Consider the following 24452-nt stretch of genomic DNA (forward strand, 5'->3'; position numbering starts at 1 on the left):
CTTACCTTACATCTTACATAAGTAAGATGGCAGTAAGGTCTTCTCAATGCCTGAACAAACCCAGCTCTCTCAGCCTTTTCCATCTTGTGCTCCAGCTCTTTAATCACCTTGGTGGAATTCTGCTGCCCTCAGTCCTGTATGTCAACGTCTGTCTTGTTCTGGGGAACCCAAATTCTGGATGACATTCCTCCTTCAGGTCCAGATGACTCAGCCGGCTCCTGACCACATGCTGTGGGAGTTTGGGTAAGGACCTCCATTTTTTCCAAATACTAGATCAGATTTTATATAAATGGATTGTAAAAAGGGTAGACAGCAGGGATAAATCAGCGGGGAAAAAAAACCCCACCCAAACCAAAACAACCCTAACAAAAAAAACCCAAACCACAGCAAAAGTCTGTTTAGGCTTTTCACCTTTTCTTGCCTTTCAGAGTGGAGAAGCTTGCAGTCTTGATGCTGTAAGAACAGATGAAAAAATATAGTAAAGCTTGTTACAGTTAAATCTGTGAAAATCTTACTGATTGTATAAGTTTAAGCTTACAATAAATACTCCGGTGGTTTCATCCTAGCAACTTCTCATTTTATCTAAAATGTGCAGCCATAATACTGGCTGGTGGTAAGTTTACAGGAGCTTGAACAGAGTGCCTTCTCTGATGTCTATGAATTGTGAAATGCTTGAAAGCTAGTTACTAACTAAATTCTAAGACTACAAGTACCTGTTAAACACTTTCCTTTTTTTTTTTTTAACTTCTACTTGTTTATTATGAAGTTATCCTTGCAGAATTCAATGTGATGTTACAGTTACTCGTGAGCCACTATCACATAGTGATTGCTTAATGCTCTCCCTGTAACTAAAAAAGGTGAAGTTTGGGGTTTGGAAGAAACGAGCTTCTATGAGCAGCACAGCAGTGACTAATCTTGCACCCTGCATTGCTCAAGCTGTCAGCACACATTGTAGCTTGCACTTGAGAAGCTTGTGTGGTTTCTTATACCACGAATGTTGTTTTGACATTTTCTTCCTCTCTAGTGAATGCATTTCTACTGAAGATGAAAATCCCTCTTCTGTGTGCACATTTGAAGTATAAGCGAAGTCTAGGATAGCTTTGAATTTGAAAGGAAACCCCTTCGGCTTTACTTTTTAGTTCAGCTGCTGCTAAGAAATGCTAACAAAAAACTGCATACCTTAAAAACTACATTTCAAAGCAGCTTTCTAAATTATGTTTTTTCTCCTTTACTCCTTAGCCAGTAAACACCTTAACTTCTCATTTTCTCACATAGACTAATCTTACTAGCAAAGGCATCTCACTGCTTACTATGCTAAAATGAGATTAGGATTTTAGACATAAACACAGGACCATAAGATAACTACAGAAAGATCCATTTTTGTGAGCAATTAACACCATTGTGCATTTCTTCTACTCCATTTGTAAGTTACCCAGCGCAGCTGAACACTAAAAGGATTTTTACTGATCTTTTTTCAAATGCAAGTTTATGAAATTTTAGCTTTTTCTGAACATTTTGGCTGATTCTCCAGGTTAAAGTTGAAATAAATCCCTGAGAGGTAGAGCAACACACTGCTAAGCGTGTACTTGACTATTTTGTGTACCTTTATTCTGCTTGCTGCTTATATCCATGGTTTAGCTGTGAGTAGTATTTCTTGACCTCAGCATTCTAAAGTTCAAGAGAGTTGGCTGCTCCGTCTGTGGAAGCCAAGACGCCAGCAGTGAGGATTAGACCGATGGGCCTTCCAGTCCAGCATCTCGTTTTTGATAGATGAATATCTGAGTACTTACCCTGCCAATACAAAAAGCTTCATCCCACCATATGTAACTTTGCACATGTGGTTTTTTTAATACTTGTTTTATGCTCTGTTTTCTGCTGAGAGGGACTAAAAAAGCACTACTAGGGGTTGTACAACAATTAGCTCTCAGCACCTGAGTGGAAGAGATGACTGCCTCACCATGAACTCTCAAACTGACCGCCTGTTCACAGGTTAAAGTTAGGGATGTTGGGCCTGGCAGCGATCTTGCCAGTTGTTCAGGAAAGGGTTTTGCTTGCATCTCTTTATTTGAAAAACAATTGTTTCACTATCTTAGCTGGTTAGTCATCATCAAGGTAATAGTGTTTGCTAAGACCTATCCTAGTGTGCTGGGATTTATTTTTTTTTCCAGAAATGAAACCTCATATGGGATTTGTTCCTAATCATGACCCAATGTCCATGTGAGCACAGCAGCCTGGTGTATTTTCTGTCTCGCCACATCTTCCATGGCAGGCTGTCTCACCAACTGCAAGTGTCCACATCCAGGAGAAGCTGAGTCCAACTTGGGAGTGGCTGGGAGGAGACCAATTTGCAAAGCAGGTGTGCCCTGGAGTTTGGGCAGCAGTCAAGGGTGCTCCCTAGTTACGATTATCTTCCCATGGTCAGAAGTCCGTCCGTCTGTGCAGGCCCTTTCCCAATCCTACTGCTATCGCAGGTTAGGTTCAAGAATGGAGAAGGAGTAGGTAATGCCATACAGCAGTCCTATATGCTCCATCATTTTTCAGATTCTCCATAAAATACGGTGAACAATAAATGGTTTTCTGCAACAGAGGGACTGCTGTTCGTCTCTGGCCCAAGCAGTTCTTCCAAATGGAGAAAAACATCCAGGCATATTCTAGGTGAACCAGCACCTTGCTGTAGTACACTTGCTGCTCATTTCTGGCTACTACTCATTTAATCCTACCTAATTGAAAGCATCTTTGGAATAGCAGGACACATTTTTCCTTTAGTTAGCAACTCCTTACCCGGTCCTGCAACTTTTTCTGACAGCTGCAGCTGTATCCCACTGTTGGTGACTTCCTGAAGGGGACTGATTCATACGTGTTTGTGGGTCCTCCCTGCCCTCAAAGGTGGCAAGCCTCATGGCTAGTAAGAGCAGTCACCTGGAGAGCTTCAGGTTGTTGTGGACAGCCCTGTTGGTGTATTGTCATCCTGAAAATCAGCTTATCCCTTTGGCTTTGCTTTGAATTTCTTGATGAAGTGATGTCAGTTTCTGCCTTCCACCTGGAAGGCTAAGCTTATAGAGGTCTTCCTTCTTTCTGGAGCTGAATCTGTCCATTCCCTGGCAGTAGGAAGACCTTTGAAGCCTCCCACGTTGTTTTGCTTTGAGTGCTGGGTGATCTAATACTGCATTTCCCCTGCACAGTGTCTCAGAAAAGACTTGTGGCAGCCCAAGGGCCTGGTGTGAAACAGTGGCGGTGGCCCTCCCACTAGTCACCACAGTATGCTGTTGTGGCCCAGCAGATAAGCTGTGCGATGTTTCCTCTCCACGTATTTGCTGTGAAGTTACTTGGCATTTGCGTCTTCGACCAGCACATCGTTATGCTTTACGCAGCTTTCAGCAGGGTGATGCTGCAGTCACCTGGCTCGTCCTTCACCAAAATGTCGCTGTGTGACCCCTGAGCAGCTTTCCTGCCAGAGTATCTCCAGTACCTGCATGGGGGGGGTGTCTCCAAATACTGTATTTATTCCTTTTATAAACCCAGTCTGCTTTTCTGTTCTCTTTCCCAGTCTCTTTCAGATGCTATCTTGGATTGAAAGGAACTGAAACAGCCACAGCCACAGCAGGGGCAGAGATTGGAGCAGAGAAACCCTCTGAGAATCACGCCAAAGTAAAACTCTCAAGTCTTGCATCAGGGCATGTGTGCACATTTCAAAGGATTTTGTGTTTCCAAGAACATTTGCTGCATGGTCTTTGAAAGGGTTTCGGTATCATCCTGTAAATGTACTGCACAACCTCTTGTGCTTTCCATGTTTTTCTTCACAGTAACAGTTTTTCTTTCCATACCAAATGCAGCACGGCATGTCTATTCATAATTTTGGTAATTGACAAACTGTTGAATAGATTTTAATGTACCTGAACTACAAAGTGATGCAAAAAGAGGGGGAGAAAGAAAAATCAGAATAGAGACAGAAAGTAAACGGTAGCTCTTGGCGCTTTTTTTTTTTTTCTCAAAAAAGACAATCATAAATTTTCAGAAAACAGTCCTGTCCAGCTAATAATATTATTAGCTTGTTGGCTAATAATATTATGCTTGTTTGGTTAATTGTTGCTTTTCTTTTTGACTATTAGTTGACCATTAGCAGCATGTTTATGATTAATTCCCTTTCTTGGCCGTACTGACAGTAAGACTTTCCATGCCTAGAAATTATCAGTAAAAAAAAAAAAAAGAAAAGCTATATTTTATTTTTAAAAAAGAAAAAGGAATAACAGGAGCCAATCGTACATATGTGCAGATATAAATTTCAGGAACAGCATTTGTAAGTTTAAGCACATTTATGAAATGCAGATATCAATCTGTTTTTTAAAAAATAATATGCAGTAGATTGATGTTAATACTTGTTTTTATAGTACAAAAAGGAGGACTGAGACATTTTAAAAGGCCAGATAAACTCGAGTTGTATTAATCTGTATCAAACTATAAATATGGATGTAGAGAAAAATAGGTAGCAAAGAGTATTTTCTGCGGCATTGCTGACCTTATATTTGACTCTGGGTATGCTGCTTCTCGACTTTACGTAAGGCTGCTATAGATATTTTTCTTTGGCTATAGGCAGAAGCCATATGGTCTGGCTACTAAAATTAGATCCTGCTTGTCACAGCCTGCAGAGGCTTTGGGAGGAGGAAGGAGAGGGCTTTCCTTTGCCTCGCTCAGTCACAGCCTACAAAACGCAGCTGTAGCTGCACATGCTGCTTGCTGCTGTTAGCTGCTGTTAGCTGCCATCATGCCTCGGCTTGTCTGCTGCCACCCAGTACCTGTGTGTCAATTAAAAACTCCTTGTCTACTGTAGGATCTTAACATGTCCCCTTGTCCAAACTGTTTCATCTCCCTCGGTTCTATACATGTTTTTCAGCAAAACACCATCGTAACATAAAATTATAACGTCTGGTGCACAGGTCTTTCAGGTAAGGGAGCGCTGTGGTAGCTAAACCTTCAGAAACTGATCATCTTCACCATCTTTGATGGTGTGAGGATGGAGCTTTTCGAATTGAATGTTGCTACAAATCCCAGCCAAACAGTTGCAGAACTGTTGCCCTAGTGAATTGCTGTAAGAAAATATCACTGAGCCATACACAGACTGGAGAAACTTCAGGGCTACATGGGAGAGCCCTTCTGGAACCCCAGATTTCTTCCTTAGTCTGAATTTTTTACAGGTGTGGGCAGTTTAGAAACATCTAGCTAAGGGGTTTTTTGGTTCCAGCGCTGTGGTCATGTACAAATTTATCACTCTATAAAGCCGTGTGGATATACAATTGGAAAAAAGTGCACATTGTTATTAATACGATAAATTAATGTAATTTGTATTGTATTTAACATAGGTGTGTTCTGCAGAATGTATTTTCCACATGAAAATCATAACTGTCTCACGTGCAATAGGATTTTGACATGTCAAAGATGTATTTTTTCCTGGGGATGCGCCAATTGTTCTGTTGCTCCCTGATGTCATGAAAAGTTACACAATTTTTTGACGTGACACACAATTCAGTTTTGTCATTTTTAACACCAGTGTCCTCTAAAATTCACCTTGCTCAGGGATGAAGGGGGACCAGACCTAGCCACACTGACAGAATCCCGCGCTGAACCTACAGCTGTCCCACAAAACTGCTTTTGCTCGTGCTGCGTTAGGCAAAAGGGAGCCGAGCTGGGGCAGCGGCACGAAGCTTTGCTGTGGGAGCCTCGACCCCTCTGGAACTGCTGTGTCCGTGTGCTGGTGCTGTGCTGTGCTGTGCTGGTGCTGTGCTGTGCTGCGCTGCCGGCGGGAAGGCCCCCAGCAGCGCCCAGCAGACGCGGCTGTGGGTAGGAGTTGCTGCGTCAAAAGGATGCGCGCACTTTGCACAGGGTGTAAATTAAGCTGTAAATCTCATCGCCACGGGATTTTGTGGGTGCCGGATTTTTACATTTGTCTGAAGAGCAAAGAGATTCATGTGCACAGCAGCCGCCGAGGGGAATTAAACACAGAGATACCGGGAAATCCTTGCGTACGGGCTGGGAGGTAACAGGGAAGCTCTGCTCTCCTGTTCGCCGATTGCCGCTTTTTGCTGGTCACCTGCTGTCAGCCGCCGCCAGCAACGGGATCCTCATCCTCTCATCCTTTCTTGTAAATGGTCTTGTGCTGCCGGTGGCCGGCACGGGCTCTGGGAAGAGCCGGCTCCAGTCCTCTGCCGCGTTTTTGTGCGGCCTCGTTTTCCTTCCTCCGGGAGAAAACAGAAATCGGAGCGTTTCCCGCATTCCCGACACATTGAAACTGTTGGGCTTGGGAAGCGCTTAGAAATGTGGGAGGGAGCGGGGGGGGGCGGTGTCTGGCGTTGCCGTGGAGCCAGGCTCTGTTGACAGACTCGGGCTGGTGGTGGCCAGGGTGCCATGGGCCCGCGGCAGGTGACAGTGGTGGGGCTGCTCCGCGACCCGACTTTCCACGTGGCCAAGTGCGCAGCAGAGGTAACCCCCGGGCATCACCCCAGCACCGGGTGGGAGCAGTGGGGAGTGGTGCGGGCTGGAAGTACGTCAGCAGGGGAATGCCTGCACCCAGGGGTGGTTCTTAGGAAGAAAATATTCTGAATTTGGGGGTTCTGCTTTTTGGTGCTGCCAGGCACAGGCACCAAGGCTTTACGGGCTCGCGGCTTGGTGCTGCTTGGCATGGGGGTCTCTGCTGCAGCATCCTTGCCTCCTTGTTCCTGCAGCTCCAAGAAATTTCACAGCTGCGTGATGCTGGGTGAGATGCACATCGCAGCTCTGTCTGACTTGCTCGGCAGCTTATGACAAGTCACTTAATGCAGCTCTGTCGGTGCAAATGAGAAGGCAAAACGCTGCAAACCTGACGGGGCTCAGCAGACTTTTCCATGGGAAGGCTGGCTGTGTGGCAGGTGCCACCCCACCGCGGGGTGCCCAGCACTGACCTGTATGCCCTCCCTGCCTGTCAGAGTTTATCTGCCAGGCTCATTCCCCAGCATTATTTACAGCTGACAAAGCTCTGCCATCAGCAGCCCTAAGGATAAGCCAAGCCAATAGCTGCAGGGGGTGTGTGCCTCTTGGCTTTTTACCTTTTTTTGTTGTTGTTGTTTGTTTCAGCCAATGTCCCAACAATAGGCACAGGGACCATGAGCTGAATAGAAAGTTGCTTCTTGCTTTATTTTTTTGAAGTCCGGCTGGGCTAGCTTGAAGCCACAAACTTTGTGGCACTCGTATGCCATGGCCCACGTGGAGACGAGGCTAAACAGGAATGTCCTGTACTTAAAGAGCTGTGTGCTCCAGAGGCAGACAGTACAAGCAGTGGGGACTGGAAACCGTTCACCTTGCAGCCTTCACCAAGCCATTCACTTGCCCCAAGGCCCTGGGCTCAATCTCCTGGGACAGTAGAGGGTCACAACTCCCTGTGCATGCAAAAATGCATGCAAAAAATGCAGTTGATGATGCTCAGCAACATCTTCAAATGTCTCACTGCTTACATCCATCTCACCTGGAGGGGGGAAGCGTGGGGGGAGTACCAGCATAATTCAATAATGTTTGTGAAGCAGCCCTTCAAGACACCTGCCACATCTGCAAACAGGGATTTAGAGCAATTTGCATGTACTGCTCCAAGTGTCAGGAATTACACCAGAGGCATGGGGGGTGCAGAGCAATAACTCGATTAGAATGTGGCTTAGGTTGTAGTTAATGAGGGAAATACAAGCTGCGATAGGATAGGGTGTGGGAGAGTACTGAACTGCTTGTAAGCAATCTTTTTTCCTTACCTTGAAAATACAGGCTCTGAAGCTGAAGTTTCCAAGCAAGTTTGCAGATCCTGTAATACAGCCTTTAGTAGAATTTGCATGGTGTGAATATTTACAGGAGAAAAAGAAGGTAACTCTGGTGTCCTCAGCTTGGTTTGGACATGAGTCCTCTCCCAGCTTGGTGTCGTCCGCAGATTTTGGAAGTGAGCTTTTCCACCCTGGCTTACGTTCTTAGAAACCCTCGAGGGAAGATGGGGCTCTCCAGCACTTTTCCTGTTCAGCCTGAGCTACCTCCAAAGTGACACCCAGATGACTCCTGTCACGATAATGTCCCATAGCAGCAGGATCTAGACCTTTAAAGCACATAACTGTGTGAGTGTCAGCACACCTCACCAAAAGCTTCTGCCCAATCCCTTCCAGTTGGTGGGATTTGTGTTTTTAAAAGTAGGAAAGGCATAAAAATACCACAGGCCACCTTAGCTGCAGTGGATATTACTGATTGCTTCTTCACTAAGTGTGTAATTAATCCCTGAAGGCTTTGTTGTCCTTCTGATATGCAGGAGCTGAGAGGTGAGGTGTGGGCGTATGCCTCCTCCGTGATGTGCTTTGTTGACGGCCAGCTGCTGGGGGATGAGAAGGAGCTGCTCAAGTGGTCTCACCGTGAGTGGGACTATCATGACTTTAAGCCTGAAGCACTTTACCAAGCAATTGCTGAGGACTTCTACAGGAAACATCTGAAAAACAGCCAGGCAAGTAACCAAGTAGCACTGGTTTACAAGAAGAGTACAAGGGGAGGAAGGTGAGCGTCATGGTTTAACCCCAGCTGGCAACTAAGTACCACGCAGCCACTCGCTCACACACACACACACACACACACGGTGGGATGGGGAGTAGAATTGGAAAAAGGTAAAATCCATGGGTTGAGATAAGAACAGTTTAATAATTGTAATAATAATAATAATTACAATGATAAAAGAGAGAGAGACACATAAACCCCAAGAAAGACAAGTGATGCACAATTCAGTTGTGCACCACCTGCTGACCGATGCCCAGCCAGTCCCTGAGCATCGATCGGCAGGCCCCAGCCACCTCCCCCCAGTTTACATACAGAGTATGACATTCATTGGTATGGAATATCCCTTTGACTAGTTTGGGTCAGCTGTCCTGGCTGTGTCCCCTCCCAGCTTCTTCTGCACCTCCTCATTGGCAGAGCGTGGGAAACTGAAAAGTCCTTGACTTAAGGTAAGCACTACTGAGCAACTAAAACATCAGTGTGATATCAAAGTTATTCTCCTACTAAATCCAAAGCACAGGATTGTACCAGCTACTGGGAAGAAAATTAACTCTATCCTGGCCAAAACCAGGACAAAGAGTGAGCACAGCAGTGGCAGATTTTTGTTTTTCTGCCCCAGGATGGTGGGGCCAGAGCTGGGACTGGAGAGGTCGATGGGGAGAATCCCATGCGGAGGATGGCAGAGCCTCCGCGCCTGCCAGCAGCCAGGAAGGGACATATGCTAGCCCAGATGCTTGACATGTATTTACTGCTTCAGGGCTGAACAGACAAAAATGCATTGCTGACCATGCTGCAACTGTGCTGTTCCAGAATCCCAAAGCGCCCAATCCTTAGGTACCAAAATTCTTGGGTACCAAAGGCCCAACTGCCAAACCTCTCATTTCCCGGCCAAGACCTCCCGAAATGCTGTGGTGATGTGAGGTGCAATGCTGCCAGCACTGACATGGTTTTGAAAGCAGAGGAAAATGTCATAGCAAAAACTGACATGGTTTTGAAAGCAGAGGAAAACGTCATAGCAAAATGAATACCAGTCTGACTGGGAAGGGCAAGGAATGTCCATTTTGGCAGGGTGGCCGGTATTCCTGCAGATTCATTTAATCCTGCCCGTATTGTATGGGCTGCAATAGGCATGTCAGTAAATGCAAGAGGAAGCAGCAGGCCCTGCCCAGTAGTTCGCTTTAACATGATGTTAGGATTATTTCTGTCCAGAATGAGTGAAATATCCTCTACTTTTTTGTTTATTTGAACAAAGTAGTGGGAATGCTGTTTTGCATTGATAACCTCACGGACGTTTTCTGAGACCATTGGCCCTAGGCAGCTGGACCCTGGCCTGCGTGAGGCAGCGAGTGCAGCACACAGAGCTGGCCTTTCCCTCACTGCGTTTGTTTTTCTGCTTTAAACAGCATGTGTTCGTGTACCTGGAGATAGCCATTGAGGAGCAGCCCATCGGGAGGCTGCTCTTTGAGGTACGTTACAGAGGAGAAAAGCAAAAGCAAGGAACAATTCTGCCCAGTGCGGTGGTTTCACCTGCCCAAGGCGGGGGAACAGAAATCTGCCCAGTGGACATCAGCTATGAATTTCACACATTCTCCTCTTCACGCTTTTGCAGCTCTTTTCAGACGCATGTCCCAGGACCTGTGAGAATTTCCGCACTCTGTGTGCTGGAGGAGCAAAGTCCCGCTGTGACGGCCGAGAGCTCACCTACAAAAACTCCCTTTTCCATCGCCTAGTGAAAAACGGATGGATCCAAGGAGGAGGTGCGTTTCCAGGGGTCCTGAGTAAAACCAAGTTACAGTGCAAGGCAGAGGGTGGGGAGTGTGATGATCTGCATGAATAACAGTCTTCATCCATGGGAGAAGTAACTGAACTCCAGGACAAATCTAGTATCTTAAATTTTATATATATATGTGTGTATATATATATATATATATAACAAAAACCCAAAACATTTTCTCTTTTAGACATCTCACTTTCTAAACATAGGAAAAGTTTGGAATATTTGTTCTTTTGATTATCCAAGCCCTTTTCAAAAGAATTTAGGAAACTGAAAATATTAAAACTCTTTTCCATTATGTTCTTTGGTAAGTAATTAGGAAACTAATTCGAAACATGAAAAAAAAAAAAAAAAAAAGAAGAATATCCATCAGAAACTATTACTTGTTTTATAGACAGATTAACTTATGGCGGCATTAATCAAGTGTCAGAACCCTTGCAAAACATGCTGGTGAGTTGTCTGAATGCCAGCACTGTGTCTGGAGTGTGGCACCAAGAAGAAAGGCACCAGGAACGTTGGGCACGCAGCTTGCCTGACTGATAACCCCAGGGAAGTCAATATAGTGTACCAGAAGGCATTTCCTTCGTTACTGCCTTTTGGTCTATCGGACATCTTACCTACCTGTATTCCTTACCTGTGTTTGCCTTGCTCCAAATGTGTGTGTATAAATACGTTTCATGTTTATACTTCAAAGATATAGCTCCTACTTTTCAGGAATAACTACTCAGATATCTATGTAGTCCATAAAACCAACCTAAAATTACATGTTTGTTACTGTAGAGAACTAATGATAACCTGGTAGTCTAAGACAATGTCTAAATAAAGTAAGAGCCAGAATTTTGTTTTAAAAAAAAATTATAAATAGATGCATCAGGTTTCTTTAGTGCCTCACTCATCATAAATCTGGTTCAATAGGAATTTCTCTCTTATCAAATCTCTTTTCTTAGTCAAGTTAGTGGTCTTAACTCACCATAGCATCACAGCTGCATTTCCAACCTTCCTTCTTCTAACCCTAATCCCTCCGACAGACATCCTTCTCCAGGGCGCCCCTTCCCTGGCTGGGTGCTGCCACCGCGGGAGCTCTCCCAACAGGAGATGCTGGTCCATCTCAGAGGGGCAGCGATGAAATGCGCCACATGAAATAGTTCTCTGTAGACAGACCGTCTCTTGGGATGGAAGCTGAGCTTTTCCCAAAAGTCTGTTAAAATTTCAGTAGCAAAACAGAAAGATGGATGCAGTTGTTCCCCCAGGCTGATGCGCAACCCATGCCTCTGACCTCAGCTGAGCTGCTCACTGACAACCCAGTAACACCTGTGATAAACCTGGTCTCTGATCGTTACTTTTATCTACCCTGCAGACATCATAACTGGAAAGGGAGACAGAGGAGAGTCAATTTATGGTCCCACCTTTGAAGGTATGTTTCCTCAACTATCTTAACTGTGCAAAGGGCAAATTTCCACAAAGACAAGTTGTTGACCTGATCTTACTCACAGAATAACCTGGGAATTCCCTTTCATCTCCCTAAAGCAAAAGGGTTTGCTTCTCAGCCAGAATTATTATCTGTTTGTATTAGCATGAGTGGACTGCTTTAGTGAGGACACTTTTTGATCTGTAACCTTGTCCCTGTCCTCTGATGTCCCCGGCCCAAGGCTTAGTTCCACCAGCCCCTTCTCCCTGCCTAAATGAGGGCTGATGGTCACCTGCTGCCTACTCCAGACTGCAAATACTCACCTTTGTGGGCAAGACCTTAGAAATGCAGAAGTGGATTAGCTACAGAGATCTCCAGGCACCCAATATCACCTGTTTAAATGCTTTTAAAGTAAAGTTAAATGGCTTTAACTCTAGATTTCCTGGACCTCAGGCAGCTCTTCAGGCCTGGGCATGCTGCAGGCATCGCTGCTAGCAGCTACATGACTCTGCGGGTGTGAGGGGAGTTACTTCTGAATCTCACATAAAACCATGAAAGTCAAGAAATGACAAACATGAGCTAAGTTTAACAAAAAATGTTCCCCCATACTGGTATGAAGTAATGAAATGTAAAGAAAAAAGAACATTATAACTTGCAATATTTAAGAAAAACAACCCGTATAATTGACATAGACATTTGGGATCTTCTGTTTAGATTAAATGCTACCCATAAAGATGTTTTATGACAGTTAAAGCACTTCTGAAATTGATTTATGTTCCCTTATATAAAAGCTTTCCCACTGCCAATGGCACAAATGATGTGACATTTGAGCAGGCTGGGCAGCAGCCAACAGTGAGATCAGAAATGCCAAGTGTAGCTGAAAACTTTCCTTCCCAAGATGCTGGAGAGCCCGCTCGCGAGGAGGAGCTGCTCTCACCTCCAGGTCCCAGGACAGGTGGAGCAAAACCGGGCTGGACATGGGTCACTAGCCCGCTCTGCCCGGCTGAGTCGCAGCGCTGGTGGGCATGAAAGCCACTGGAAGTGGAAGCCCAGTGTGTGGGATTTAAGGCGGTAAATGCTACGGGCTGCCTAGAGTAGGCAGGAAGGGGCAAAAGTCACTTCTTTGATGCTGGAGCTCCTGGAACAGCAGCAAGCCTAGGCTCTAGGGACACGCATACCTCAGAAAGAAGATAAGCTGTTATTAGAAAAATACAGGACTGGCTGCTAAATTGTTTGAAAGGTGGATGTCATCAAAGATTTAAAAGTTTGTGAATCCTCTTTCCCAGCGATGCTACCCAATGGGTTTGTGCTAGCGCACATCTCACACCCTTTGCACTTTCTGTTGGGGTAGAAATCGTCCGCAGAGGAAAATGAGTTTGAGCATATGTAGGCATCTCTGCAAACAGGAGAGCTACAGCCCCACGCACGCTGCCGGAGCTGGGGCTTCATGCCACAGCCCAGCATCTGGCGTTTTGCTCCTGCCCCCATCCTCCTCCAGGCAGAGCTTAGGCTTTCCCTGTGCTACCCAGGAAAGAAGTTGACATGTCAGGTGGGAAGGTGACAATGTGTCAAAAGTTGCTTAAGTAATTTTAAGGTGGATTTAATTTGGAATCTGTCAGCCTTGAAAGTGTCCCTGGAAGAGTTTTATTATCCATGTTGCACATACTTCATGTGTTGATGTATTAAAGGAGAAGATTGCTAATTCTTCCCCTCCCGCCTTTTAATTAAAAATTGCTTTTCATCCTTGAGAAAGGCGTTCCCTTGCAGGCGCCTTTCTAGTTTAAGGCTTAGAATGCTTTCCCAGTATTTCCCGCAAAACTATTTTACACTGAGGCCAGGGGACAAATATCTTCAATATCTGAAAAGGGTGAGAGATGCCTCTGTCAGCTGTTAATGTTCTGGGAGACTCTGCGCTTGGCACGCGTCTGGGCACTGCAACCAGTGCCTGCTGAAATTAATGGGACGCAACCACATTTTACTGTAATGAGCTGAAAGGACTGAGGTAATTACAGAGAATCAGTCAGAGTGGAGCATCATGTCATAGGACAAAGCATCTGACTCCAAAATTAGTCTGCTGAAGTCATTTTGCCAACCACAAGGCAGCAGTCAGGGAGTAACTGTTCAGTTAAAAATTAATTACTATTTTTATGAATCAGTTTCTGAGAAGGGCACTCAAACAGGGTAAAAAGAATTTTTAAAAAACCAGAGAACAATAAAAATTAAATATTTCTAGTTTCTTTCAAGCTTTTTGAGAGCTCGATGGAGCTCTGGACTGCTTAGTGTGATCAGGTCAGAGATGGGTGACACAGGAGGTGAAGGTCAGTGGGGACCCTGCTCCCCACCTTATAGCTGGACTCCCCTCCGTGGAGAGGAAGGAATCAAGTCCTTGCCATCATCCCCCAAGCCCAAGCACATCTAATGCCTGTCCTTCCCCAGCCATCCCTCTTGAGAGCTGTTTCTCTTCTCCCTCACCAGTCCTTCCTCAGCCGGCATGGAGGCTCCTCCTCACCTCCCCGCAGCTCTCGCTCCCATTGCCTGCCTCCTCTCCTTGCCCTGAACAAAGCTTCTGCTCTGGGGGCACCCCGGCCTTCTTAACTAAATATCTACTCACCATTTATTCAGCTCTGTCACGTTACTTGGCTAAAGCAGCCTCCCGCTCACTGTTCCGCACGAGTTGCCGAGTGCTGGGAGCTGCTGCGCATCCTGCCCCCACAGCCCTGTCTGTGCTGCCGGAGCATCTCTTGCCTCTCCACTGCAGGCAGGGGCTGTGCTTGGAGCACTCGCTCTGCCTCCACCTGTGCAGTGGGAATAATCCCAAGCAGCCGCAGGAAAATGCCGTGCTAAGTGCTCCGACCTCCTCCAGTGAGAGGCATTACAGACCGACACCGGGGAGCCAGCGGCATCGCTGCTCTGGCTCCATCACTCAGAAATACTTAGAGCGCTTTTTTAATGGATGTTTCTTCATTAGCTTCTTTACTGGCTTAAGGACTAGAAAGTAGTGGGAAGCTCTTTCTAGGAAGGATGCTCATTCAAACCAGACTTTGCTTCTATGAGACTCAATGGGACCTTTTGGGGAAAAGGAGAAGGGAAAGGGAGAGCAAGGAAGGAGGAAAGGGGAGTACGTGGGAGCTGGCAAAAGGGTGCTGTACAGTCAACAGCTGCAAAGGGAGCAACACAACTGCAGCCTTTCATCCCCAAACTCTTTTCCTAGATGAAAGCTTCTCCATCTGTCACAAGGGAAGAGGAATCCTCGGGATGGCCAACAAGGGCCGCCACAGCAATGGCTCGCAGTTCTACATCACCCTCCAGCCAGCTCCCTACCTGGACAAAAAATATGTGGCTTTTGGGTAGGTATGCACCAGCTTGCTGCCACTGCACTGCACAGGAGGTCACCCTGGCCTTGCATGCCCTTCCCGCCTGGGATGAAGCATCCACAAAATCCCTACGGCAGCTACAGCACAAATGCCTCTAGCCAGGGGTAGGATGGATGAGTCAGATTGAAGTACCTAATTACACCCATCCCTCCTTTCCCTGCCCTGGCCTGGCTTGTTTGAGCTGGAAAACCCTATGGCAAAGCTAAAGTAGCTGCCAGGGCATCTCCAGGACCAAGGCTGCAGACCTGTGGCTGCATAGCTCAACATCAGCTGAAGGTGGGCCCTGATGGACAGGGGGCTGTTGAGCAAAGCCTGCACGCTCTGCTCAGCCCTCACGAGCTGGAGGACTTATTTTAGCAAATGCACACTGGGAGTTTGTTCTCGGTAGGTTGATCTATAGTGCTGGCCCTGTTAAGATTTTTAGATTTTCAGGAATACAATAAGGAAGATTATTGCTCTGAGCAGTTTGCTTGATGTAAGAAAGCAAAATGTTTATGTATAGAGGGAGAAATTCACAGTGCAGTTTCCACGTAAACCCCGTCATGGAGAAAACCAGCATTTTTAAAGGAAGTGAAAAGCATAACTGCCTAACCTACAAGAAGAAACCAAAAACAGTCGCTGGCTGCATATACATATAACCAGCAGTGTTCACCACTAGCGCTCTGCCTTGCCACCAGCTCTGTGTAATCTGGAAGGCACAGGATCCATGATCTTCTAGCCAGGCCCTCTTAAACCTGGGTGGGAGTTTAATCCCGAGGGAGCAGAGAGCAGCATATGACAAGGACAGCCAGGCACTTCCCATCTCTGCTCTGCTCTGATGTCCCCCCTTGGGCAAGGGCTGCCTGCAGTGTCCACCCCGCTTGGTACCACTGTCCTGGGTGGGATGGGGTGGGAGGGGACACGGCATGAAGCTTTCTGGAGCACGGCTGGCATCCATCGCCGTGCTGGTGCCTGCAGGAGGCACGGCTCGTGGTCCCACAGTGCAGAGGGGGATGGGCTGAAAATTGTAAAGACTGCAAAATGCTGGGCTGTTTTCAGGATTCAGGTTGGCGCTATGAAGGAAGGAAACAGATATTTCTCAGGGAGTCATTTCTAATACTCTCACTTCTGACAGCGTGTCTCTTTGATTTCTTTCTTCTCAAAAGTAATGGCCATTTGTAGCTGGGACACATAGTACAATGCTTATTTCTTTAAATAAATGCAGTTGCATAAAGCCGTGGTATTTTCACCTCTCCTAAAGCGCCAACTAGAAGCTACTTAATCAAGAACTGATGGCGTTTGCGACCCCGTTGCGAAGAACAGCTTTTTAAAGAGCAGAGTGGGTGCAGCCCGCCGGTGGGGAGCCAGCGCCTGGGTTTGTTAAGGCCTTGCAGCAGCCAGAGGCTGCACAGCCGGCTCCGGGTGGATCATATGTGCACTTTCTCCTTCCTCTAGGCAATTGATCGAGGGCACGGAGGTACTCCAGAGACTGGAAGCCGTACCTACATATAAGGAAAGGCCTACAGTAGCCTGCAGGATTATGAACTGTGGGACCTTGGAGCCATGATCCCCAGCTGGCAGTCCTGCCTGCTGTAAGGCAGAGCTCAACTTTTCGCTCAGCTTTTTACAGACCTTGATGGCTTTCACTTAAGGCAAAAATAAAAGCACTTCTCACACATGTGAATGGCTTCAAAATGTTCTTTTGGCTTAAAAAAATGTTCATAAGCTCTTAAAAAGCACTTTTGCAGAAATACAGGAAAAGGCTTGTGCACATAACTCAGTGCCAGCCTACAGTTTATGGGAAATAGTGCTAATACGATCATATAGTGACAAGCAGACACGATGAAATGCACATATGGCTAAAGCACGGGTGGACAGATGGATACACACCTACAGGGATAAAGATAACCATTCCTGGCTAAATTCTGCCTCCACCACAACCTCTGCAGCACAATTGCCCTGCCACGTTTGCCCCATACAGCTCAGACACCAGATGTAGTCTGCATATAGTAACTCAGAGGGAAGGAGGAAAAAATATATTTGTAGGACTGTGGTCTCTCTGAATGCCAGACATTTGATCTTGCACTGACTACAAGTAACACCCTTGAAATCAGGTCGGGCTGCATCAGGCTAAAACTGGGAAATTCTAGAGCAGGCGTAAGCTTAAGTAATTATGTTTGGCAGATAGTCTCAAATAGCAAAAGGATGAGTATTGCCACTAAAACAGGGAAAAATATTGCTTATAAAGTTACTGCAAAATGTGGAATTTTAAGGTTATGTGTGGATGCAAATATACCATACACGATGATTGCTAGTGTCAGTGATTTCTTATATGCAAGGTGTCTTATATGCAGTATCCCTGATGTGCAAGTGCAGAGCTTGGGCATGGGTAGCCTCAGCAGAGGATGGCAGGTCAGCACTAAAAGAAGGGAGGATGTGTGAAAGGCCAAAATGCAGCCTGGAAAGAAAGGTTATAACCCAGTGCATTGGAAGTTCAAAGGAAAGAGCATTCAGTCATTGGGCTTGAATGTAGATACAAGGCTAAACCAGCCCCGCTGTTCCAGGGCTGCACAGACACCTTCAGTGTACACCTCTCCCGCCTCTCTTTCCAGTGCTGTGCTGAGTGACCTTTGCTCCTCGGCTCACCATATAAGCTGCTAAACCCCACAAAAGAGTGCCAGTGTAAGATGGGAAATGCTGAATTAAAGAAGTATTAGGAGAAACCTAATTTTGTCCAAGCTCAAGCCCACAGATTTAATGAAAAGTAAAAATCTTGAGTTTATTTGCTAAATGGGAATGAGTGTAACAGACCAGCAAATGTTTAACTGGGTGTCTGAAGAGGGCATAGACCTAGTCTGATTCCACATGCTCTGAGTCAGTATAGAGGTCGTCTTAATTTTAGCAAGGGGATTTAGGTTTTTCTTTACTTATGCTACAAACCAAAAAGATTCTTTAGCCTAAAATACTTTTATATGTCTGTAGCTAGCTAAGGAGCCTTTAACACATTTTATCCTTCTATTTTCTAAAGCATTCTGCTATCTGTACGTAGACTACTATATAGGAACTGTCTTCTGTAGGAACATTTCAAGTCAATTAAACTGCCTAGAGAGTAATTATTGTCACTTCATAGTTCTGGATCAAAGATGAAAATACATTATTGTGTTTTATTAATAAAATAACACATTTCCTGACAAATTACTTTTCATAAGTAGTAGCGACTATTGCTATGAAAGGATATGGCTTTCAAACTCAACTATTGGGATGCAGGTCAGTGGCTCATATTTGTTGCAAGGATTTTAAATTATATTCAGATGTTTAAAAATGAAAGTCAGAAAAGTAATTTTAGTTCTGCAGGCTATAGAAGACAATGCTAAAAGACCAATTAATTGATTTTTTTATTTGTTTTTGGCCTGGCCACCCACAGTAGGTCTGTTCTGTAGCGCTGCTGCACCCCGGCGTCCCCATGGGGGACCGAGTCAGAGCACAGCATGTGCTTTGAATCCAAATGACCTTCTCTGGGCAGCAGTCAAGAGCCCAGAAACTGATGCACTGGCAATAAGCAGCACTCAGGATCCCGCAGGGCAGACAAATGCCTAATCATGTCAAGTATCAGAAAGCTGATCCCGTGCCAAAAGTCACAGACCTGGTAACAAGTATGATGGCTGGATGTAACGACATACAGGGTGTTGCACACTCAGGATCTAGGAGAGCTGTGTGGGGTGACTGGGCAGGGGACAACGGGTTGAAGTTACACGACATGGAAAATGTTATAACGAGAAGAGGAGAGAACATCCAGGAAATATTTTGAGTTTCAGGCATAATGATCCTTCAGGCAAGCCACAATTACAGTATTTGTGCCGGTCATGACAGGACACTCTGCCAGAAAAAATGTGGTAAAATCTTTCATCCCGTATTAAGGAGGTCGCCTAAAAGAAAAAGTACATCTTTCAACCCTGGTTCCCCAGTACCTGCAAGCTGGATATACATAAGGAGCCCAAGGTGATGAACAATGAAACACGAAAGGAAGAATCGGCTTAACCTCAATCCAAAATGATGGTTTGTGCCATCTACGGTAACATACATCTCTAATCAAGTCACCAAGAATGCATTGCCTCCTCTGAGAGAGCCAGACCAGAGAAGTGGTGTGTGCAAGCATCCAGAAGACACATACAAGTCCAGTGGCACACTGCTGGGTCTCCAAAAGCTGGGAAATTCAGGAGCAGACTGCAGATGGGGAGGTGGAGGCTTCCGTGGCCAGCTGGTGGTTTTGGAAAAGTTCCCTTCCCAGCAACCATATAAAAAAACTCCCTTCTATAAAGGGCAGACAGCAACAACCTGCATCCTGAGAAAACTATTATCTTACTGGATTACAGCGTTTTAGCTATGTAAGAAAACCTGGTATCGTTCACGTTTTACTTTATTAGTGTTTTATGCTGGGCTTCTTACTCCATCAAAACACTCTCTTAGAAACTGCTCTAAATAAAATCTTTGTACAGGCATATGTGTTAAAACTGCGAGGACAGTGTGCTAATAAACCATGGGCAGTAGGCTCCAATCGTTAGCCCTTACTAATTCAAGCGCTGATCAAATAAAAGGTGGAGGACAAAGTCATTGACTACAATGTAGTTTACCTAATCTGAGGTCAAGAGGGTTTCTGAATCTGATCCAGGAGGGCTGCTAAGGCCAGTAGAAACGGTTAGTGTGGCTCCTCAGCTACGGAGGTACTCCACACTGATCTGGAGAAGCCCTGAGGTCTCCCAAGTGTATATTAATTTTAATTGTGTCAGGTGGGCCTTAGACAGCATATTTCATCTTCCTACTGACCAGCCTCGCTTTCCTTTTTAGGCTGCCATGGCTACAGCTCTCTGCTATTGTCCTTCATATACTTATTGGTTGGGATACTAAACCACTGTTGACGCACAGCCATAACTCAGAGACAAAAGAGTTCCTGCCATCAATTCCAGGAAGAAAAAGGTACTCCGGAGGGCTGGTTTGAAAGAACTGAACTGAAAATATCAACTATGCAGCATATCGAATAGATCAAAATGATGTGATACAGCTGTTGCATGAAGGAAATGGGTAAGTGGAGTGATTTTACACACTTAATAGCAAGAATCTTGATACTGTAATTCTGATAAGGTTTAGGATGCTAAGAAGCAGTAGTGGGTGGCCAGCTCAACAGAGCTCAATCGTGCCCGTATCTCAGATGCTGTGAGCAAAGAAGCACTGGTGTAGGTCTTGAGGGTGCAGAGAGAGACGGAGGCTGGGTCAGGCATGGGCAGGGCTGCAAAGCCCATGGGGTTGCAGCTCAGGCAGGGGTCAAGTGTAGGAGCCTCAGCCTAAAAGCATATCTACTGAGAAAAAGCTGGGGAGCTTCTCCTGAGGTTCCTCCTCCTGAAAAGCTCCCAGGCTGGCCAAGGCACCTTTTACCAGCCAGCCAGGCTTCAGGACACAGCCAGCATTCTAGGAGATGGGGCTATGCTCCTGTCCTGACAGAGACCAGAGCCCAGGGCTGTATTACACCATCACCAACAGAAAAATGCATGTTACCAATAAACAAAATGGATGTACTGATGCAGGAAGACTCTATCTAAACGTTAGCCTTATTTTTCTTTGGTTACCTAAACCAGCTTGACCTCGTTCTGTGGTGGGTCCCAGCTGCACGGGTGAAATGTTTAGCTCTTCCACTCCATCTTGCCTCTACCTGTTGCCTTCCATTCTTCTTCTTAAGGCATCTCTCTTTGGCTTGCCTTAGGCTACAAGCATTGGCATTGGCCTGCACCACTATCTCTAGAAGAGCTAAGAAAAATCTTTTACCATTATTACATCCTCTATACCACTGTGCATATCTATTTTTATCTGTTCCTTATGTTACAATCAACCTGGTGGGGCTGAACAAGTGCCTGTACCACAGCATGTGTGAGGGGGCACCAGACACAGCTCCACCTTGCTTGCCTCAGGTGAGCGGGTCGTACAGTGCAGGGGCCAAGGTCCTCACCCAGAACTTCTGCTGGGGACAGACACACAGGCACCTTAAATGAACACTTAGACATCATACAGCATGGCATGCACAACCCTGTATGTGCCTTGGGGCTGTATCCAGCCCCAATAAGACACATTTCCGCAGCGCAATTTGCTACTGTACCTGTCTCACAATGCAAGGATTAACTGAGGTTATGAAGCTCTGAGCACAGGAGTTGATGCATTATTTCTGAATGATTACAAAGGCGGTGAATGGCACCCAAATCTAATAATGCATCATTACGTACTGATATGAAATACCCTGAAACCTCTTTGGACAGTGTATTTTCCTTGTTAAAATACCAACCATGTATTTACGCTCCATATACACATCTCTTTCCATGCATGTAAAATGACAATTTGGAAATCAGAACAAATGCTTGCAAATTGAATGAAATATATGTTCCCTTCAGTTTATCTACTGAAATATATTTTTTTTTTCATTTATTGCTACCATCCCAAACTGCAGTGTGCTCCTCTGGAACCTTTTCAAAAGCCCCATTATCACATCTTGCCAAGCATCAAGTGATACAATGCAATCTGCTGCAAACCCTGGGTGTTTACTACCTTTAAAATGTGCTTCCCTATAATGGACATCTGCAGATCCTTAGGTTTTACACATTTTTGCCAAGGACTTTACATAAACTTCCAGTAATGCAGTGCTTGGAATTCCTTATAGATTCAAAACAGAGGTAAATGCCTTACTAACCACTAATTATGTAACAGTGCAATGAAAAATGAATACTGTGTTGAATGTGATATTTCAAATCCAACAACAACAACCCAGATTGCCATGATCCTGCTGACTGTATGCTACAACAAAGTCCCAAGATGCTGACTTCAAGAAAAAAACAGACAAACCACATTTATCATTCACTTGGATTCCCACCAGCCCCCAGAATTACATGATAGATGCGTTTTCACTCGCTTGTGGAGACGTGCTGTAGCTCTAATTCTTGCTCTGCTGGTAATCTTAGCTCTGTTTTATTAGGTACTTCATTTTCCCCGAGTTTTACCATATATATATATACACACACACACACACACACACACACACATACTGATTAGAGTCTTGCCTTTTACCCATTACATTTAACGTATGTCCTATTTGTTTTCCTTCCCAAAAGGAGAGATTTGTAGTATGTAGTCCTCGTGAAATGCAGATTGCAGCAACCATGACACCTCATGAGTCCAGCACATCAACTTAACTGCCACTGCACCCCTCATAAAACACTATGATAACTGCTGAAGATGTATTTAGCATCATAACCCACAAGAACTGCGAAAAGGAAAACCTGAGTTCAAATAATGCCACATGTCTAGCGTCCCTTGTCCCAAAAGGACATAAAAATATCTGCAGACGTGGCCAGGAGGGATGGGTGGAAGGCACAATAAACTCCCGAATTCAGTGCTCACTGTAGTTTCAGTGACGTTGCAGTATCTATTTGTGCTGCTCCTCAATTTATTTTACATGCTGCTTATTCAAAGTTAGAACAGGGGCACAGCATTTTAATAATGAATGTGGAAATCATTTCTTCTCAATAAAAAGCCAGCAACTGTAACCATACTGCAAGAATAACTGAACCATTTTACAGTAATGCTCCAGTAAAAAGTATACGCAGAATGAAAGATAACTAAAGTGAGTGTGTGACTTCAGCCACCTTATCACTTCTCAGAACTAAATTCAGATGGAACTGGCATTTACATCCAACAAAACGTGTTCGGTCATTTCACTGCAGCTGCTATGAGGTTCCTGTTCTTACCACAAAACTGATTCTCTGCTGTTTTCTCTGCAGCCCTTTTTCTTTTGTATTTTCACTCTAAGACTCCTTTGCAGGAAGGTAAAGCATTAGCCATCTTGCCCGCTAGCAGAAGCACCACAATATATGATGGTATGGAGGCTTGTCAGAAAGCCCTGTACCTGAATTATATACTGCCAACAGTCCTGCAGACTTTTCTGGAGCTCCCACAATAATCACGATAGGTAGTTTGCCTTAAAGTTTCTGAATTCGTATTGGTCTCCTGGCTCTTGGCAATAAAACACCTCCACAAAAGGACGTAAAATGGAAGATTAAGCTAGGGATTTATTTGGCGGTTTCCCCTTTACTGTCCAAGTCCAGGTCACACTTTGGAGAATCAGGGGAGAATTTTCTGGGTTATAACTCTTCTCTTTCATCTGTCCTGTCATTCTGATGGAGCCTTTGTCAAACAAGGACCATACTACAATTTGCTTTATAGCTTGAGCTTGGCTCTCCCTGATTACAAGCAAGCACGAATGTTCCTCTTGGTTTCCTAACACTTGCCTGCATTGGCATTGCACAAAATGTCGAGGCAGATTTACACAACCTTATTTTTATTTGCATAGTCCACTGTTGATGGTATACATTGACTCAGGGTCATTAGGGAGAAACAAGGGACAGAGAGATGGGGAGTATGACAGGCAGAGGGGAAACTCTCCCCGGTGGTCAGGAGGGAATCACAGGGTGAGTCGGGAAGGACCCTTGAGATCACCTGTTCCGACTGCAAACCCCACACTACCAAGTCCACTGAAAGAAGCGATGGGATGGTCAAACATCCCCCCCCCAGTTGCTCTCTACCGTGCTGCTGGGGGTGACGGCAGTGAAGACCAGGGTTACGGTTTTCTGCTTTTCACCGAGCTTCCCTTCCAGTGCTACAGCCATGGCACCACAGCCTGCCACGCTCCCAGCGCTCGCTCCCCCCGGCGTGGGGACATCCACCTTCCTGCGCTGCATGCTGGTGCTGCGCTTCAGGTGTGACCACCGCCCAGCAACCTTTATTTACACTGCTACGATGTACTATTTCTAAGTTTTTTCAGGATAGAAAAGGGAGAGGGGGGAAGAGGTGAACCTCGCACCTCTGCGAGAGAAATCCCCCGCAAAACCCTGCCCTGGAGCTGGCAGCGCCGCGGGGCCAGGCCGGAGTAGGGCACAAGGCAGCGCTGCCCAGGCACCTTCCGGCGCCTGCGAGCCAGGGCCCGGGTGCGGCGCGGCGAGCAGCTGGGCCCCGGCATCGCGGGCCACCGCAAACCCCCTGCCCCCGGCGGTCCCGGCCCCAGCCATGGCCGGCAGCCGCCCCGCAGGGCAGGGAGAGGCGACACGCCGCGGCCGGCCCTCCCCGAGCGGCTGGTGCCCGCGGGCGGGAGGGGCTCGTTCGCCGCCGCCCGGCGCCGCCGCCGCCACCACGGCGCGCCCGGCCCGCCTGGCCGGGAAGCACCGGCGGCCCCGCCGCCCGCTCCCCGCTCCGCTCCAGCGCGGCGCTGCCCCGCCTCCCGCTGCGGCCCCAGCCAATGACCGACCGCCGCTCTGCGGCCCCAGCGGGGGCGGGGCCCCGTGGGGAC

General features: G+C 46.2%; 1 protein-coding gene across 2 annotated transcripts; it reads left to right on the forward strand.

The window, feature by feature from the left end:
* Positions 1-2249: 2249 nt before the first annotated feature.
* On the forward strand, positions 2250-24448 carry PPIL6 (peptidylprolyl isomerase like 6). 2 transcript variants are annotated; one of them, XM_080389038.1, is made up of 9 exons: positions 2250-2356; positions 3548-6474; positions 7780-7875; positions 8306-8494; positions 9942-10004; positions 10148-10295; positions 11670-11726; positions 14932-15067; positions 16529-24448. In XM_080389038.1, the coding sequence occupies exons 2-9, from the start codon at positions 6400-6402 to the stop codon at positions 16638-16640; spliced, it is 876 nt and encodes a 291-aa protein (XP_080245164.1). In that variant the 5' UTR covers positions 2250-2356; positions 3548-6399; the 3' UTR covers positions 16641-24448. The 2 variants fall into 2 exon arrangements, with proteins under 2 accessions (XP_080245164.1, XP_080245165.1); XM_080389039.1 differs by lacking the exon at positions 9942-10004.
* Positions 24449-24452: the final 4 nt, after the last annotated feature.

This window comes from Falco punctatus, assembly GCF_963210335.1.
Source record: "Falco punctatus genome assembly, chromosome: 5".
Lineage (NCBI taxonomy): Eukaryota > Metazoa > Chordata > Aves > Falconiformes > Falconidae > Falco > Falco punctatus.